The 19260-nt window shown below is 35.0% G+C and overlaps 3 protein-coding genes across 8 annotated transcripts; all 3 read right to left on the reverse strand.

Moving 5' to 3' along the window:
• Positions 1-407: 407 nt before the first annotated feature.
• Positions 408-6870, reverse strand: LOC100781771 (probable amino acid permease 7). Of its 6 annotated transcripts, none has more exons than XM_041009167.1 (9): positions 6669-6870; positions 5919-5976; positions 3091-3226; positions 2777-3010; positions 2576-2669; positions 2160-2374; positions 1818-1951; positions 1295-1522; positions 408-896 (listed from the first exon to the last, which is right to left on the reverse strand). In XM_041009167.1, exons 3-9 carry the CDS (start codon positions 3167-3169, stop codon positions 495-497), a joined length of 1386 nt encoding a protein of 461 aa, XP_040865101.1. In that variant the 5' UTR covers positions 3170-3226; positions 5919-5976; positions 6669-6870; the 3' UTR covers positions 408-494. The 6 variants fall into 6 exon arrangements, with proteins under 6 accessions (XP_040865101.1, XP_040865099.1, XP_040865102.1 ...); XM_041009165.1 differs by having other exon boundaries at positions 3091-3235; XM_041009168.1 differs by lacking the exon at positions 5919-5976.
• A 1897-nt stretch (positions 6871-8767) lies between these two features.
• On the reverse strand, positions 8768-11947 carry LOC100784443 (cytochrome c oxidase assembly protein COX15). The gene is made up of 7 exons (XM_003544504.5): positions 11610-11947; positions 11043-11341; positions 10255-10480; positions 9920-10165; positions 9699-9809; positions 9318-9449; positions 8768-9016 (listed from the first exon to the last, which is right to left on the reverse strand). Exons 1-7 carry the CDS (start codon positions 11793-11795, stop codon positions 8846-8848), a joined length of 1371 nt encoding a protein of 456 aa, XP_003544552.1. The 5' UTR covers positions 11796-11947; the 3' UTR covers positions 8768-8845.
• Positions 11948-13663: 1716 nt separating this feature from the next.
• LOC100785506 (probable galactinol--sucrose galactosyltransferase 1) lies at positions 13664-18643 on the reverse strand. Its single transcript, XM_003544506.5, has 13 exons — positions 17560-18643; positions 17053-17303; positions 16859-16949; positions 16530-16578; positions 16327-16418; positions 16126-16233; positions 15896-16030; positions 15395-15805; positions 15150-15291; positions 14980-15047; positions 14756-14890; positions 14387-14604; positions 13664-14290 (listed from the first exon to the last, which is right to left on the reverse strand). The coding sequence occupies exons 1-13, from the start codon at positions 17748-17750 to the stop codon at positions 13914-13916; spliced, it is 2268 nt and encodes a 755-aa protein (XP_003544554.1). The 5' UTR covers positions 17751-18643; the 3' UTR covers positions 13664-13913.
• Between the last annotated feature and the right edge of the window lie 617 nt (positions 18644-19260).

The following is a 19260-nucleotide window of genomic DNA, read 5'->3' on the forward strand; positions in this document are numbered from 1 at the left end:
AGCGCCTTCAGTTAGTTGCTCGCTTAGCGCCTGATGCGCGCTGAGCGCCCCTATTGGATTGGGCCTGCTTCAGAATTTCTTCTTTTTTTCTTCCTTTCTGTGCCACTTTTGCTAAATGCGACCTTATTTTTCGTATCTGCAACCAGAAATTCAATTTAAATTAATTTTCTCACTTTTAATTACAAATAACTGCTAAATAACTAATTTTAAGCCAAAATTTGACTAATTAATTCCTATAAATTCACAGTTATTTAGCAGTTATCAACAAGTTTATGTGGAGTTGTTTGTGTAGCATTACACTTTCTTTAAAGGGAGTTTTTCACCCAACAGAACTATTCCACGTCCACAACGCCTTCACTTTGACACATCCCCACATAATTGTTATCCCCTTTATTAACTCTCAATAGTAAATAGTAATAGAATTAATGCGAAACTGAATTACATGGAAGATATGGCAACAAGACAATAAACTCAAACAAATGAAGCACCCTTCATTAGCTTAGTTTCTCACTTATGATTCCTTCAAGTGATCCAATGAGGGCCACTAATGACACCAGAAAGCAAATAAAGCTGAAGGTCCTAAGGACAATCCATTTTCTAGACCAAGCTTCAATTTTCCTCTGCACAAAGTACATCTCTACAGGGAAATATATAGCCAATGGCCAAAAGCCTAAGGCTCCTAACACTCCTATAACTTGATTGAAGTAAGGAAATAGGATAGCGAGTCCAGTCGTGGAAACCACATAGGTTGTTCTAAAACATATCCTGAACATGTTTAGCTGAAAAGCTGGCAACCGAGGCAGTTTCAATTGGTAGAAATTATTCACAAATCCACTGTTGGGGTATCTTTTTGAACACCATCTGTCAACAGCTCCATAGATCGGCTGACTGTAAATCTGTTCAAAAGATCATAAACAAGAATCACAACTATGATTTGTCTGGTAACATGAAAAGAATTCAGATATTGTTGCATATGGACAAGAATTCATATAGTTTAATATTTATTATTTTATTTTTATAATAAATGTCATTGGAGCATTTCATAAGCTAAGTTAGGAAGCTAACTGTTTCCAGCCAAACCTTTCCTAGTAATGTATTAATTTAGAACTTCTCTTGTATGAGTTGTTTTAATTTCTTCCTTATGGTAACTTTTACCTGTTACAATTGTGCTTTCGGTATGAATACCATCATTTCCATTAATTTTACATTAAGAAAGAATGTAGTAGTTCAATTGATTAATAAGAAGTTACGGTCTTATGTATATAATGTGAACTTCGATTAGTAGCACTAGTACCTGATATCCTCCTACCAAGTGAAGAACAATGCAAGCATTCGCAAAGTCAATGAGCCAGTAAGGCTCGTAAAATCCAAACCCTGTCAAGAGGTTCCCTGGTGTTTGATTTCCAAAAGCTGCATATCCAAAGCATCCGCAACAGAGGTAGAAGAATGTTGTAATGAGGATAGCAATCATGGAGGCCTTTTTCATGGTCTTGTTTTCTGGTGGAGGAGACTCTAGAGTGTCCTTCAGTAAAAAAAAAAAAAAATTCAATACTTGGCTTCAGCTGTAAATTGTGTCTTCTTTTAGAGTTTAATTTCTATAAACTGTTAATGTAAAAAAATAAAATTGCAGTCAACTGATAATAAATCATGTTTAATACGACTTTTAAAATAGTTATTATAAGTCAACAAACTTACCATAAATAGTAATTTATTATTAATCACAACATGAAATATCTTTACAATTTACTTGTGAGTGCATTTAAATTAAATTCTCCTTTACACGTTCCTCTCCCACCCAATTGGAATATGAAGGGTACCTGTATCTCAAGGAGGATGACTGTGTATGGATAGGCAAAGGCAATATCACCAATTGCTTGGAAGACTAACCATAACTTGTCAGCAATATTTGAAGCCGGTACTCCTGTTAAACTACCCATAATTCTTCCATTTTCTGCAAAAGCAACCAAAATATAGTTTGTTTCTTCATTAATTCCACATTCCATATATTTTGGCATTTAGTATGTTTTTAGCAGCTACGTTTGTGTTTTAGAATAATATTACTTGTTTTTTTTTCCTTCATCTTGTTGCTTCAATGATCAGAAGGCTTGAATGGACAAGTAAACAACACTTTAAATTCTAATTGTGAAAATGAACCTTACCTATGACTGTTGTGATTCCAAGTCCAAGTCCAATAGATGAGTATGTAAAGGACATTATGGCCGCAACAATTGAAACCCATGCCATGTTGTGGAGATCTGGTATGAATGACATTATGACCTGAACTAGTCCAAACAGCATCATATATACTACATCCCCATATTTACAAGGAGCCTGATGCCCTTCCTTGTGATAACAATTTGATTTCAATATGGCTCTGCATTTTGTAGAAAGACCAAACAGACCAAACATTGTTAGAACATGAACACAAATATCATTAAGGTAGACTAGTACCTCTAATATTACATGAGATAAAAAAAAGCACCAAATGATACAAGTAACAAACTACAACACAAACTCAAAATTGCATATAAACAATGATCTTCTCATTTTACATGGGATTTAACGGGAATTGTACCTCAAACAGGTTGCTGTGGTAATTACATAAGCAGTACTAACCCCATACAAGCTCAAATATTGAAGGGAACCAGCCAACCATGTCCTCTTATTGCCTAAACTAACAGAAAACATAATTAGTTGGCATAAAATACGGTAGCATTTTACTGCAACCATATCCTGAATTTGAGACTAGAGTGCTTGTACAAGAACAAGGAACTACCAAGATAGACTCTAACAGCATCCATGTAAGAGTAGTTTCTTTTCACAGTTACAGGATCCAGAGTTCTGTAACAATCGGAAAGGAGGAATGAAGAAACATAGGTGACAATTGCACAAAAAAGCAAGCAAACTGGTCCTGCAATCCATCCCAATTGGGAAGTACTCCAAGCTAAAGACAGAACACCAGCACCGATAATGGCTGTGATGATATGAGCCACAGCACTCCATAAAGTTCCTGATAAAATTGATGGAAGAACTAAAATTCAGGAGTCAAATTCATATATATGAATATGGAATGGTCCTAGAGATTTTTACCAGTCCTTTTAGCACGCCCGTCATCGTCATAACCACCACTACCACTTCTAGTTATTTGGAGAGAGTTTTGAACAGCCATTTTTATCCAAGCATCCAACTCAATTGGTATTCATGGAGTTCAGTGCAATTGAATTCCCTGTACAGTCTACAGCCAACTACAATCAAAGGAACTATATGGCACCTACTTGAATTCAAAATTATGTTTGTTTGGTAACTACATAATTTTGGTTTGCATGTAACATGCTTATTAAATTAAAAAGGAAGATGTCTACGACAACTCTCCTAAAGTTAAGTAATTGACTAGCAGCATAGAAGAAGTTGCAGGAAATAGTGTAAATAAATCTAAACTATGCTGATAAGCATGTGTGTCTGTGCCAAACCAAAATTAAAATAGCTAGTTTCTTAAAACTTTTGGAAGCCATGTTCTTGATAATTAAGGTGTGTACTAAAACAGACATTACTAACGACAGGACACAGCATAAAATCAGGAAAACTTTATTGTACTAGATTTCATTATAAAAAATACAGGCCAGAACATGATGCGAAGAGGAAGGAGATTCTTTGAAGTTTGAAACTGCATGGTGTATGACTGTGGTAGCCTTTTGATAAAAGATATGCACTCGTCATCATAACTTTCTAATAATGGAGCTGTCGTGTTCTTGTGGAATATATTCTCTCAATGCTCAACATAGTGAAAATGATTCAGTAATCAGTATCTATCAGAGGACCAGAGGTACGTGAGTGAAATAGTGGGGCTAATGTAGGAAGATTCAGAATATTTGAAAATGTACAAAATAGATAATTTAGAAAACTTACATATTATGTTTAACATCATGTCGAGTATTGCTCACCTTAGTCAACACACCAAACACTCCAACATCATCTCTTTCTCGTAGTTTTTGAGTACAAACTTTATATACATCACAATACTTCATACCTTTAAGATCACCACGTATCCATAGTCTCCTCTAACTTTTAAGTGTCATGTATTCAAAATTTTCAATTTATGAAAAATAATTAATAATATTTTATTACATACATGTCACGTGGAAATTAATTAATGAAATGATAATAGTTTTGACCCACCTAATAATTCCTCACCCCCCCCCCCCCCCCCTCAAAAAGAGAGACAAGAGATTGTTAATTTTCTCTTTTTTCATTATGCATATCCCGTACGAGAAGGACTCTATTATTTGTGCTTCAATATAATACTACTATAGAATTATTTTCAAAATGACAGTCTTCAAAAAACTAAGTGAGTGGATATTTGAAATTATATTGGTTTTGTCATTGAAGTTGAAAGCACGCCAAACGTGGAAGACCAGAGCGTTTTATGCTCCTATTTTCAACACTTGCTTATCATACTTATTGCCCATTACGTGTAGCTTCTTCTTTCACTCCAAGGAGCGTATAGAAAATATTGGATTTCATTGAAGAATATGTAGAACTAGAATCGGTTGCGTAAAATGAACGTATATTAGCAACATGGTTCAACCCTTCCTTATCACACCTAAGGGCTAAGGCCCACTAACGTTTAGCTTCATTCACTTCGAGCTCAAGGAACTTGGAGAAAATTTGTGATTCCATTGAAAAACATGTAGAATCATTTGCGTAAAAGCACCATCTTTATTCAGTTGAGTAATGTCTTTTGCTACTTTAATTGATTGGAATATCATTTGGCTCCTCCTTATCGTAAGCGAGGATTGTGCTAATTTTATGGGACTTTGTAAACTTCCCATTTACTAACTTGATTATTCTAGACTAGAGAATAGACACCAAGAAAAGAAACAGTACTATAATTAACACTATTTAGGATTCCAATGAACTGATACCAAAGTTGGCAGGGAGAACCCTTTAGTAACACAAACTAATTGATCATCGAATTGCATGTAGATTTTTGATGTGGTATTGTGCCATAGCATAGATAAAAAGATAAGGGTAACAGTGCAAGAAAATGAGTTTTTGTATGCTTAAAATGCTGTCCCAATAACATCACCCATGATTTTAATCATGTAGGATTTTGTTATCTAACTACATTCAAGATTAGTACGGTGGGTTTTTTTTTAATCAGAAAAAACTAATATAATTAACATAGGTACAAGGGGTACCGCCAACCCATATGCAAAGATAAAGTATATAGTCTTTTTTGTGCAGCACCCACAAAGGTTACACCTTATTAACGCCCCCCCACAGAACATAAATGAAGCCCAACCAAAAAACCAATGTCATACATCTTTACCCAGCTAACCATAACAATATACTGTCCCCACTAGATATATTAATACCATTATGCCCTTCACCAATTGCACATAAATGCTGCACCAAAATTCCACCAGGACTTATTGCACCCCACCACTGAATTAGTATGGTGGTAAAGGAAAGTAGATATGAATTCCTATTAAAATAAATTGTTAGATTAAATGCTTTGAAATCTCTAGGTAAATATATTTTGCGGTTGCCTCTCAGACTCAGATGGACCACCTGTTAATCATCAAATAAAGGAAAGTATATACGTATTTTATGCCAAAATGTCTACCTCGCTGAACCAGAATTTCTCATAAACTGTGGCCTATGTAGCAGGTTGGACCAGTGTCTTTTAACTCAATAGGAATAACGTCTGTTCAAAATAACGTATATACTCTCCTTAAAAAAAATAAGGTCTGTTGAAGCCTATTTTGGAACTTAGTCTATGCTCCAGAATGACCATTTCATAAGACTACTATATAGCTTCCAGAATCGTGTCTCCCAAATAATAGTTGAAAATAATAAAACATTCTAAAATTATCATTTCAGAAGACAAAACATCATGTTTCGAATCACATTCTTACCTTCAATGGCGACACACAGAGGAAGGAGGAAGGGGGAGGACATTTTGTGGCATTGTGACTGGTGAGGAGGAGGTCACGATGAAGAAGGAGAAGTTGTCGTAGGGTGAAGGAGGTGTTGTCATGGGAGTAGTTGGCACAAATAGAAAAATGATAGGGTTAGAGAAGGGTAATTTGATATTTTCAAACAAATATGGAGGGATGCAGGAAGTGCAAGATTCAAATTCCAAACAACAGTCTACATTTAAACTTGCAAATTGGGCTAGGCTGAGCAAGTATTATGGCTAGCCCAGCCCGTTAACGGTAACTTAACTGATATATATATATTAGAAAGGTCAATTACTTTAAAATGTGTCAATTACTATATTCATCTTTAACTTCCATCACTTGGACTTAAAATTTATGATTGAAAAAAATGTAACATGATAATTAAGAATATTGATATAAACTCCTTCATTAAAGGTTTAAGATATCAGTTTTATTAAATATTTTTAATTAGTTATACATTTCAACAAACACCACACTCATTAGAAAAGACAAAGGTGCTACCAACGGCCATTCACACACCAGTCAGTCCAAATCTCACTACTGCTGTTCAAATTCAATACCATCTGGCTGCAGAGAAAAGTAATGGCAGAACTTCCAAGGAGGAAGAAGAAAAGTAATGCCTTTACATATACAAAAGTACTCTGATGGGAGAAATAAATAAAGCTTTCATATTATAACTGATTAAAAACAGATGTTACCACTTACCATCCAGTTCTCCTAAATGTCACGTCAAGGGAAGGAAAGCCTTGAATCAATGGCAGAATAATCTATTTCTTCCTCACTCATTTTTGTATCCCTTCAAGCTTGATCGATTTGCTTCTCAAAAATCACACAGGGCACAAGAATTATAATGAAAATAATCAAAAGGGTTTATTATGAGTAAGCATTTTTCGAAGGCGTAACATATTTATATTTATATTTATATATATACACAAGCAAGCCTCTCAAATAAACTTCATTCGAAGATCCACGAGACACCTAATCCATGTTTTTGACCTTTCTAGTATTCATGAGCCTTTTTTCATTTTTTTTTTCGATAGCTTGAACCTTTTTTCATTCAACCACGTCATAAGATAATATGAATTTAGCGTCGAACTGTTATAGAAAGTGGAAACAGCCTTTTTACGCGAAAAATCATAAACCACCTACGTCGTAGTGCCCTTTTATTCCACAATGTAAGTTACTAATACTCATCGCAAAATAAAATAAAATATTAAATTTAGTTCTAGATGATTACTGATGTATCAAAAAAACTATTTATATTTTAAAAATTAAATATCTATGTCCCTTATTTACATGTAACAGTTAATTGAATTAACTATAAATATAAAAAGTATAACTAACTTATTTTTCTTTAAAAGTATAAATTACATGACATCAATTTATTTCAGATTCAGATTGTCATACGTATTACTTAGGGTGAAGAATGAGTTTTCCAAGGGACGTCGACGCCTTAAAATGAGTTTAGCTTAATTTTTATTTGACTTAAAATTTTGACAGAATTGTTTTTTTTTAACTTAAACTTGTCTGTCCAAAACATTAGTGTATAAAATAAAATTAAGTCAACTCAATCTATTAAAATCTTAAAATATAATTTCTTGAATTTCATGATATATTTTATGTTAAATATTTTTAATTCAAATTAAATTTTAAAGGATATTATTCTCTCTCTCTCTCTATCACTCACACTGACACATACACAAAAACAAAACGCCTTATTCTATTGCATGGATTTTTTTTGTTTGTTTGATAAAAGGAAGAAGCATCTGATCCAAGGCTGTTGCTTTCGACACCCCAAAAATTGTTTCTTCTACCTTTCCGGAAAAAAAAATTGTTATTCTGACAATGATCATTGTCATCTGAGGGTTGGTGAGAGTGTTGTTGACCATTTCATGAACCTTGTTTGGAGAAGTGAATTTTGCAGCCAATTCATAATAAATTAAACATGATTGTTCACCCGTGCTTATTTTTCTCCCATACGGTCATATGTTCCAATATACTATTATAAATTTTAATCTTAGTTTAATTTATTATTTTTGTTGTCTTTTCCCTTTATGGTGAAATTGAGTTGCTTTAATTTATAAATTTATTATCTTAGTATAAATTAATCATATGTTCCAATACACTTGAGTTGCTTGTAAATCCTTATTCCAAATAACATCGCGTTCATTGGTGAAATTGGCCTTGATGGTGAGCCTCGCATGGTGAGCATGTTCTTTGTGATTTTAATGTTGCTTTATGGGTATTTTAAGGCCAATTTAGACTCTCCAGTAGCATAAAGTTGTGCTGAATAAGATGTTGAACTTGTGATAAAAAAAATAAATAGCGTCCTATGCTTTTTTAAGATTTCTATATAGTGATAATGCTGTAATTGTGGAATTGAACTCTGTTGTGAGCTTGAATTTGGTTAGTTATAAGTCTGAATAAACCAACTCAAGTGTTTAGCTGCTTCATTTTCAAAATATTCATTTGAGGTAGCCTCCACGGCTCCACCCTGGAAAAACCTTGGATATCATATTATTCTTTGGTTTCTGGTATCTTAGCTATAAAATTTTGCTTGTGCAAAAAAAATTGTAATTCTGTTTGTATTCTAGACAAACAGTAATTTAACGGATCAGTTAAATTACAAATTTTTTATTCTCTTCCTCCGATCACAGGTTATACTTTTTAATAATATGTATCTGTTAATTACATAATCAACAGATCGGTTGCATCATCATGAATTTTCATGCTTCAAATGTACAAAACAAATACAGAAGATTCCAACAGTGGAAAATTGGACAAGGAGCTCAACACAAAATTTAGCATGGAAAAAATAATAGTCACAGATTTTGTCAACTTAAAAAGTCTAATCCTTGATGCAATATAATACCGGGAAACAATTAGTGTGCTTTGACAACTTGAGGCAGAGATTTGAGAAGGGACAAAGACGGTCTTCGAACCGTGTGATTAAGAAGTAACATAAATGTCAGAAGTGTCAAGGCTCCAGCCTGATGTGCAGTGCCCAGTGAAACAGGTACATATGAAAGAAGCGTTGAAATTCCTAAGGTGACCTGAAACCATGCAAAATTAATTACATTATATACTTGATGACAACAGCCTCTGGGAAATCATATACTAGACTACTAACAAAAACAACCACCATAAAGTCTTTCTTCCTATTTCTATTTTATCTATTTATCATCATCATCTTCAATTAGTTGAAGAATCAGACAAAAACACGTCGAGTAACAGGTCTGAGTACTCAGTTCGACAAAGGAGGCAATATATTGACAGGCAGAGAGCTAGCTAGAAACAACAATACAAAATGATAATTATTATAAAGTATATAAAACTGGAAATTGAAATTAAGACCTGAAGAGCTGCCATGCCAACAGCACCTCCAATCACAGATCGTACTGCAGGATGTATCTCCAGCTTTCTTGTTGACCACCATAAAATGCCCACAGAAATCAGAGTTGCAGTTGCAAGTATACGGTGATCAAGCTGTTCAGAGCAATGCAAAACACCAATTAGAACTTCATGTTGTGAAAACTTTGGCCGCCAAACCACACTTATGAGGATAAATTTACTACTGACCAATCCAACAATAATGGCTCACAAAGTGTTTCAAAACATTTCATTCAGTTCAAATTTCTCAATTCTTGAAAAGATAATAAAAATCCATCCAAAAAAATCAAGAAAACAAAGGTATTATTACTATTTAAGCTTTTCAGAGATATCAGCATGGATTACCTGTACAGTTGATGTATTCTCAAAGAAATTCCGAATCAAAGGCTTCATTTCAAAAATGTCTTCCGGTATCCATGTATCACCCATCTTTGGGAAAGTATTAAAAGCATGCCCCTGGGAATAAACATGTGAGCAGAATGATTATCTTTATCCTCACCAAAGGCTCAATTATCATTTCAAGTATAAATATGAAAGGCAAGAAACTATTGAATACGAGAACATACAGCATCATTTCCAGCAACAAATGCACCAGAGACAGCAGTAAGACCAACAAGTACGCTGATAGGCAATGCAAGTCTCCTCACTTTAGCTGCCCCACGAACCCATGTTAGCGATTCAGCTGGTGGTTCAGGCATAACAACAGAAAGTGCAGTCCAAAAGAGGCCACAGTAAATAGCGAAAGCTGATGTAAGATGAGCTGCAAGACGATAAGAGCTTACCCTTGGCTGAGAATATTCAGATGGTGGCTCCTAAAGAAAGAAAATGTTATTAGAATCTGACAAGGCTGGTCAATTTAACTTCAAATAAAGAGAGGAATTTATATTATTTATGTTTCAACCTCTAAACCACTTTTGACCATCCACCAACCAATAAGACCCTGTCCGGCACCCAGAGCAAACAGAGCAGAGAGTCTCAGTCCTAATCTCAACGTAATATACCGCTTATGAAGAAAATATGAATATGGCAAAGCAAACATAACTCCTAGCGCCCTTCCCCACATCCGATGTGCATATTCCATCCAATAGATGAATTTGAATTCTTCAATCTTCATGCCTCTGTTAACACTGCAACAAGCACAAAACTAATTATCATCATGACATTCATAAGAACTGCTAAGCTCTTTGAGACCGAGTGTCAACTCACTTCCACTTAACCAATCCCTTCCCTTGTTTTTCTTGCAATAAATACACGATCAGCACTAAAAATTGTAGATTGGAATTAGAACTTGAAAGGTAAAACAAGCTTGTCCATGGGCAAAGTTACAGAAGATCTATTCCTTCAATTATTCTCCATCACTGTCATATTAATTATCATCCCCATACTCTGAAACACACAATCATGCCAATTTTTCTTGCAGCGAATAAGTTTAAACTATTATTTAACCGCATTAATTTTATGGCAAAGTTTGAGAACAGTTGTTTAAAACATTATTCCTTAATTTTTAATCATCTGCTTATTATGATTTGATTTCAATCATTAACAATTAGTCAGCCAACTTCAAGAAGACATATTTACATGTGTTCAGGAATGCGTATCTTTTCTCGCAGAAAAAAAAAAAAAAATCCCTTGGTACATTTCATAAGTTAATGGGAAATTAAAAAGGTGTAGCAAGTGTTTTCAGTTTACCGCTTGTACTCAGGTGACTGCTTATATTTGTCAAACTCTTGCAACCATTCGTCATCTGAGAAAGGAGGGAGCGTGCCGGTGAATTTCCAATCAGTCATTGAAAGACCAGATCGAGTGAGTCTGGTTAAACCCCCAAGCACCACCATGCTGAACACCCATGCCGCTGACCCAAAGAGCCATATTCCAACCAATTTCTGAGCACGAGAACCCCCACTCACTAGCAGCTTCAATCCCTCTTTTTGTTCAGCAGACACCATCTTAGAAAAGTTCCTCATTTGTGGCACATGAACATGATGACCCTAAATAAAAAGCATCATCCCAACACAATTTCCTCAGAACTAACTAGATATAGTAGTAACTAATCATTCACACATAATAGCATCATCATGGAGGGATTAAAAAGGAAGAATAGTGGGTATTTTCCGAGAATGACATACAGATTAAAGAATTAGGAGTGATTGTGAATATAAAAAGTAAAGGAACAGATGATGACCCATAAGATCATACAAGTTTAAAAGGGATAAAAATTGAAAATTGAAGGGTACCCAGATGAGAAAGTGAGGTAACCTTGGGGAATAGTTGGGATCGGAAAGCATGAATGTAATGGGTGGCGACGGGAGGGGTTAAGAACTTGAAAGGTGGTGGTTGTGTTGAAGAAGAAGAGAAAGGCGTTCCTCTTAGGCATAGCTTGTGAATTTTGCATGCTTCTTTGCCGCGCTTCCACACTGACCACACCATTCCCCTACCAAACATCTCTGTTTCTCTCCTACAAATTGCAATGCAATTTTGAGTTCAGGGTTTAACCAAGGTTTTGTTTTGCGAAACCCAAACTCAACTACTAAAACGCTTATTCCCACCACCGACGTGTCGTTTTGTAGGCCTAACCATTGTATTGAAACTCCAATGTTATACCCTTCTCTACCCTCAAATATTATTCATATAATTTTTACACCTTTTTCTTTCATTGTTGTACAAATTTATATACATATAATTTCTCAAACAATGATTAAAGATGAAACAAGACAAATTCATCATTGAAGGTTCTTGAAGAATAAAAATTTTAAATTTAATTCTTGAATATATAAAAAGTATAATAAATTAGTCAAATTAACAAATTGATCTTTAAACTTTGCAACTCAAATTGGTCGTCGAAAAATATAATATTATCAAATTGATCTTTAAACATTAGAACTTAAAATGGTTTTATAAATTTAAGTATTTAACCACGAGACTAAGCACTTTTTACCTATTTAAAGGTTAAATTTGTATTTTTCATCTTTCAAAACTAATTTGTCACTTTTTTTGAAAACAAATTTGACTATTTACCCATAATTAAATAAATAAAACACAAGCTGGTTGTGGGCTATGGGCTGTGGGCTGGGGCTGATGCCTTCTTTTCACTTTTTTCTTAAAAAAAAGAAAAATATTACAGTGTTCTTGGTTTTAGAACTTGGGCAGGAAGGCTTGATTGGTATTTGCTTTTCAGCTTCCAAACATGCTATTCATTTCATTACTTGATATTATAATAGCAGCACCGATTTCAATTTAGTACCATAAATTTATCTAAGTTTATCGCAGACTTCTTAAAAAATTATCATTTATCTTCTGAGGGAGCTTATTAATGAATTTTTTGGGTTAGATTTGGAGAATTTGCATCAATTTTTTTGGTGTAAAGGATTAGCAAAAAGCCCAACAACAAGGAAACGCCTAGGCTATTGCTAGTAAGCTCGGCATTAGTGCACTTGAAAATGTTTAAAATGTGATTGATGGCATTTCTAGTGAATCACTTTGGCATTGTGTAGTAGGGATCTCATGTCACAGAAAGAAAAAAATGAACTCATTTGGTGGTCTATTATGTGGTGCTCAAAAGGCCAAAAACATGTCCTTGCCTTGCATTTGGTTTCTTAATCTTGGTACTGGACTTCTGTTTTCTTTCACAGGTGCAAGAATGGAGACAAAAAGCTCTTCCATCTTTTTCTGCACTCTATCAAGCTATATCAGAAAAAAAAAAAAAAAAAAGTGCAAGGATTGTTCTAGTTATTAATGAATTTAGTTTGGGGATAAAATGGTTTGCTAAAGCATAGTTAAGGCCTAATTTTATTAGTAATTTTGATTCTTTAATTTATATACTTTTACTCTAGACTCATGCCACCATTATGTGAGGCTGGAATTCCTAGGGAGTGCTATAATCATTGAATCTTTATTTTCGATACATGCTTGCATTTAAATCAGACTTACATAGAGGAAATATTTGGTGCTTTGTTTAACATTTGTCTCCTGCAGAGTCCTTAGGTTTGTTCAGAAGTACTTGTTAGATTGAGAGGATTCATTCAGAGTCCTAGACCAACCCAACAAGGACTTGCTCTCAATGTGGATTTCTCAGTAACTGCTTTCAATGAGAGCATATCAGAAAGGAGTTGCATACTTGCAGAAACGCCTTGAGTAATATTTGCAGTGGAGCATAAAAAAATTGAAGACATGTATGTAATCTTTGAATTTATCAAATAATCAATTAGTTCTCCATTTAAAGGATATGCGGGCTAATCTTAATGCATTTCTATCCGTATATTTCTTTTCTAGCTTAACGAAACTACAATGAACTTCTTAGAAATGAGGCATAATGAAACCAAGAGCAACCAATTCATACTGTATGGGAACGATGCAAAGGCTGCATTTACATTCTGCTTAAGTATATCACAAAAAATAGGTAGAGAACTTCGTGATATTCATTCATTGCTTCTGGTTATTCCTTACAGGGAACCTCTAACATTTCCTGCCATTGGTCTACATACGCTCATCATATTGTTGCGAACTATGGATACATCAAGTCTATAACTCTAAACCCCTTCATCTTGAGACAAAGTCTCTGATTCAAAAATCAATAGAAATGCTCCATTGGTATAACTCTTTCTCAGGTACTCTCAAATCAATAGTCACCAATCCAGATTCTTCCTCATACTTGAATTCTACCTCTTCTGAGTCAACTGTTATCAACTTAGGCTGAGCTGATGAATAAGCACCAAATTGGCCACAACCACGGACTTTCATGGCTACATTTGTACTTTCATTAGATCCCCAATTAAACTCTTTGACAGCCCCTCCTGAATTGAACATCTTTATTAAACCAATAGGAGCAAATTCGACACCATTGCTCAATTCCTTCACGGGAACTATTGTGAAAACTTCATATTCTCTGGTTTTCAAGGTAACTGGGATGGATGCATCCTTTGGAAGGTAAACCACTTCTCCTGCAAATTGACATCATAAAAAGGCCATTAAACAAGAAAATTTGGGTTAACTTTTGTAATCTTTACAAGTGTCATTGTCAAAGCCGAAAAACATACCACCAAGATGGGAATAAATAATGGCATCTCCTGTCCATTTATCATCTGCTACCCTGGATAAATAGTCAACATCTTTAGCCCTAATGACACCTGTGACAACGCCTGGATTATCATCGTGGATAAGGTTCTTCTTGCCAACTTTGCACCACCCAGCTCCTTGGCAATTGAATACCGCAACAACTCCAGAAAAATCATTCATGTTCCAAATCTTCAGAAGACTGCAAAAGCAGCATCCAAGGAGTTAAGTAAAATACAAATATAAAGAAGCATGCATACTATATTTTGTAGTAGAGTGTAAAAAGTAAGATACTACATCAATTGGTCAAGTATATAACTATATAGGAAGCCAAATCATTTTGGATTCTTTACCTCTTTCCATCTCTGGCAGGATCAGTAAATAAGCAATCCTTTGTTGGTCGTCCTGGAAGTTTAGCCCTTAATATAGAACCATCAGGTAGTGCAAGCTTCTTCAAAAGATCAAAGTCATGGTGTCCGGGCTTGTCACTGCACAATATAACAACATCCAAAGGTAAGATATCATTTATCAAATAAAAAAAAGTACTGAAAAACAAATTACTACAAGCTCCACTCACCTGACATAAATTGGACATCCCCCTACAGCTCGTGCTGCACCATGATATTCAGCCATCGGATGTAGGCTCTGCATATTGCACAAGAAGTTAATTAGCTCTGGCAGAAGCAAGTACATATTTTTTTTTTCATGAAAAAAGAAGAAGGAAGGATCCTGTATTTGGTAACTTACATGAAACATATCCCAGTCTGGCTGCATAAATTCACCAAGGAAAATAGTATTGTAAGCCACTGATGCAATGTGAATCGTGTGGGATGCAGGGTCTCTTGGCCAGAAATCATCTGATGCCCTAATAACAGCTGAACGCTTTGCGCTACACAAGTAAATTTATAAAGAAAATCGTCATCATGAATAAATAAATCTATTGTTATTGTGTTAATGAAAGCATTCACTGAAGTTTTATAAGCAATCCATACCTGTATAATCCATCAGTGTTGTGACTCATGCAACAAATGATTCCATTGTCAGGGAAGTTCCTAGCGATTGATGCCTCCAATGCCTGGTGGTATTTCCTTGCAAGTTTCACCCTCCCACCATGTCCTGCTCCAAGAGTTTCAAGGATATTCTGAACATCAACTTTGACACCATCAATACCAGCAGATGCCAAATATGAGTGGAGTTCATCGTAAAAATGAAAAACTTTCTCAGGATTCACAAGGCCAAGCCCATTGATGGCAATTGTTGTCAAAGCTTCATCTGGTTGATTTGACTCAACTCCAGGAGATGAGATAGGGAAGGCCATCTTTGACTCGTAGTGCTCCATGCCCGGAACCCCGGGTTTAACACCCCCCCAATATCCTGTTATTGCATGCCACACATATACATGCCTGGGGAACATTTTCCAAAGATCATGAGTACTATGCGTGAACTGAATATCTTATGGAGAAATAGAAACAATAAAATGAAAATGGCAATACTTTATATTATGCTCTAGTTTGATTTCATTGGTCATATGACGAAGTCCCAAAGCTGGGTCCTCTACCCGCTGACCTTCCTTGCCATCTTTCTGGAATTTGTGATTCTCTTTTATGTTTGTTAAGCGATTTGCAAAGCTGTTGGACAAGAAAGCACAAAAATGGACTTATTCAACAATGTAAAATGGATGGAATTACAATCTGATAATGAAACTTAGAAAAGAAGTACCCACTTGGCTGAACTATCAGATTTCCATTCAACACCATTGGGGTCCATCCCAACAGATTGCCATCCATCATCAATTATAACAAACTTAGCAGGAATTCCACCTTTCTCAAAGCTGCAAAAATAAAAAATAAAAGTAACAGTCACAAATTTATGTTATGCCGTATATCTCATAACTATGTCTATTGTCCATGGAAGGAAGTACCACCTCTGCAATCCTTGCTTCACATTCTCTGAAGTGACATTAGTGTAGAAAGCATCCCATGTACACCATCCAAACCAGTTCAACATATCTGGCATCTAAATATAAGTTGGGGAAAGTAAAATTAGAGGTACTGAACGTTAAGATACAGTGCTCAGAAATAAGAATGTCTATGGAATTTCCATTTTAGGGAGGGAGAAGCTATGTACCTTCTTTCGCTCGCGATGTGCAAAGGTCTGTAAGTGTTTCTCAACAGTCCTGAAAAAAATTACAGAAAATGAAAATAAAATCAAATCAATAACTTGACTTGTTTAGACATATAAAACACTGTACATCCAAAAGTGCAGTGCAGTAATGTTAAAACAAAAATATTACTTCAGAAGACTAAACTTCAATTAACAAACTTTAAAACTCAATTTTTGTAATAACTAAGTGAATGATCCCAGCCCGAAGGCCTTACTTGTAGATTTCTATGACTGGTATAAACTAAAAATTAGGGGAAAACATAGATGAAATTTATTGAAAGGTTGTAACTCACTTGACAGAATTTGTTATGACTTCAAAAGGATCGGATCCAGCCCCAATATAAACCAAATGAGTCCCATCAAATTCCTCCACAGCAGGACAACCTGAAATCAGATACAAATTTCATCACTTTGCGAAACAGCAAAAAAATCCCCACATATATGTGAATAAACTAATGAAATGTTTCTTCTTCTGAAGATCACATACCACTTTCCACACAGATTTCAATCTCGTCTTGATCATTCCCCTGAAGAACTGCTCTGAAATCTCCTTCGAGAAGGGGTAAGAAAACTGCATAGGTAGCAGCACCTTGGTCTCCTCCTCCTTCAATATCAGAGCCATTGTGTGCTTCAACGAGCAAGAACTGCGTCTCAATGGGGATATCTTGTCCACAAGTGCCCATTCTCTGCGTCATCCACCACATCTTGAACCGGAAAACACACATAAATCGCAACCCCCTGAAACAAAATAAATAAAAAAACATCATCCTAGGATCAGAATTGCAGTTATCCTAAAATAAATATTATTAACTATGCACCAACACACATAATAAGAAACATCAAAAGTAATCCAGTACATGCGCATGCACTTCCTGATTGTGACAAGCAACAACAAAAAATACAGCATTCACCCAAAATTACAAAGATTTTATTTTTCACTAACAAGAAGAAGAAGAAGAAAAGAATTGAAAAGAGAAAAGTGAAGAGTACATACTGAAGCTTGCCAATTGGGAAGACTGTGCGGCTACCCTTGTGATGGGATTGAACCCCAATGAATGCCCCATTGAGCAAAGCACCACCACATGCAGGGGTAACAAGAACCTTGTCATGGACATGGCTCAGCACTTTGTTCCCCAACACCATCAAGTTCCCATCTGCAACAGATATTCCTGCCCCTACAGTCATCTTTGATGATTTGATGAATCAAACACAAGCTCAAAAGGAAATTGCAGCACACAGAGCACCACAACCCCTCTATTGTTGTTTGTTCCAAATCAAATCCAAATGAGTTAATGCAGCAGGGGAAGGAAAGGGAAGGGTATTTATAGCAACAGGTTACAGGATAATGATAATAACACGTAAAGCTGTGTCAGCAGGGTGCCCAATTTGTTAGGAACTATTACCATTGATCCATAATTTATGAATTATCAACACCATGCAATCAATCTAGTCACTCCCAGACAAAATTCTCTCTCTTTTTTGTCATTTATTTAAGGCATACTTTGTATTTTTTTTTGTCTTTTGTGGTTAAAAGATCGGCTAATCAGAAAGGTAAGCATCACTCGAGACATTCAAAAGCATAAGGACACTGCAATCACACATCTTTCAAGTTTCAATGACAATCTTTTTTCATTATTTAAATAGTGCACTGATTAATCTTTTGTTATTACATTACTCGTTTCTTATTTATTAAAGATTCGAATTGCAAATTGAACTATTATACAATTCTTAAAATATAGTAATTGACATAAATTTTCTCTCAAATTCTTAAGCACAGCAAATTGTGTGTGGAGCCCACAATAGTGATACTTGAGATTCGAGAGTCGTTGATTCGCTGAGTGGATATGATAATGGCATTGAAGTGTAGATGGAGTGATGTGAGGGCGAAGCAGCATATCACAATCGGGTGAAGAAGAAAAATCTATGCGTCGTGAGTGGTGAAATAAGCTACGTGGCAATAGAAGATTGGGTCCACGTGACACCTTTTTCGAGAAAAATCGTTTTTGATCAGACAAAAAAACCGGTAATCGGGTGAAAGGCGATGAATGATCCAGTACAACGAAGGCACGCGTGATCCCATGGAGTGGCATCGATTTCTCTGATATTTATAGTGCAATTTGAGTTGAGGCTCTGCTGTGCATGTCTTTCACTTCAATTCATTCAATGCCTTTGCATGTTACATTATTATTTTTTTATGCAACATGTTAGATTAATTAAACGAATAAAAATAAGAAAAAATGGATTATGAATTTACAATCTAAACTAGTAGATTTTAGTTTATATTATTTAATCACAAAATTATATATATAATAAATTTATTAATTTTATAATAATTATTTTAGAAATCATTAATAATAATTTTTAGTTAATAATATAAAAAATATTTTATATTTTATATCGTGAATACATGACTAAATTCTAAAAATAATGAAAATGCAGGAATGGTTCATGTTTACAAAATCGAGGAGTACGACATCACTCAGAACAGTGTGCATGACAGTGAGGTGGATGATAAGATTACAACTCGTTAACAGCTCAGATCTGACTTGGTATTTGTTTCCTAGAATTTAATTGCATAGATGAAAAAACTAGACAATAAGAAGTGTAAAAAAAATTAGAAAAAAACTAGACAATAAGAAGTGTAAAAAAAATTAGAAAAAAAGCTATCATCTAATAAAAACATCATAACGTAGAG

Source organism: Glycine max, chromosome 14 (genome assembly GCF_000004515.6).
Source record: "Glycine max cultivar Williams 82 chromosome 14, Glycine_max_v4.0, whole genome shotgun sequence".
Lineage (NCBI taxonomy): Eukaryota > Viridiplantae > Streptophyta > Magnoliopsida > Fabales > Fabaceae > Glycine > Glycine max.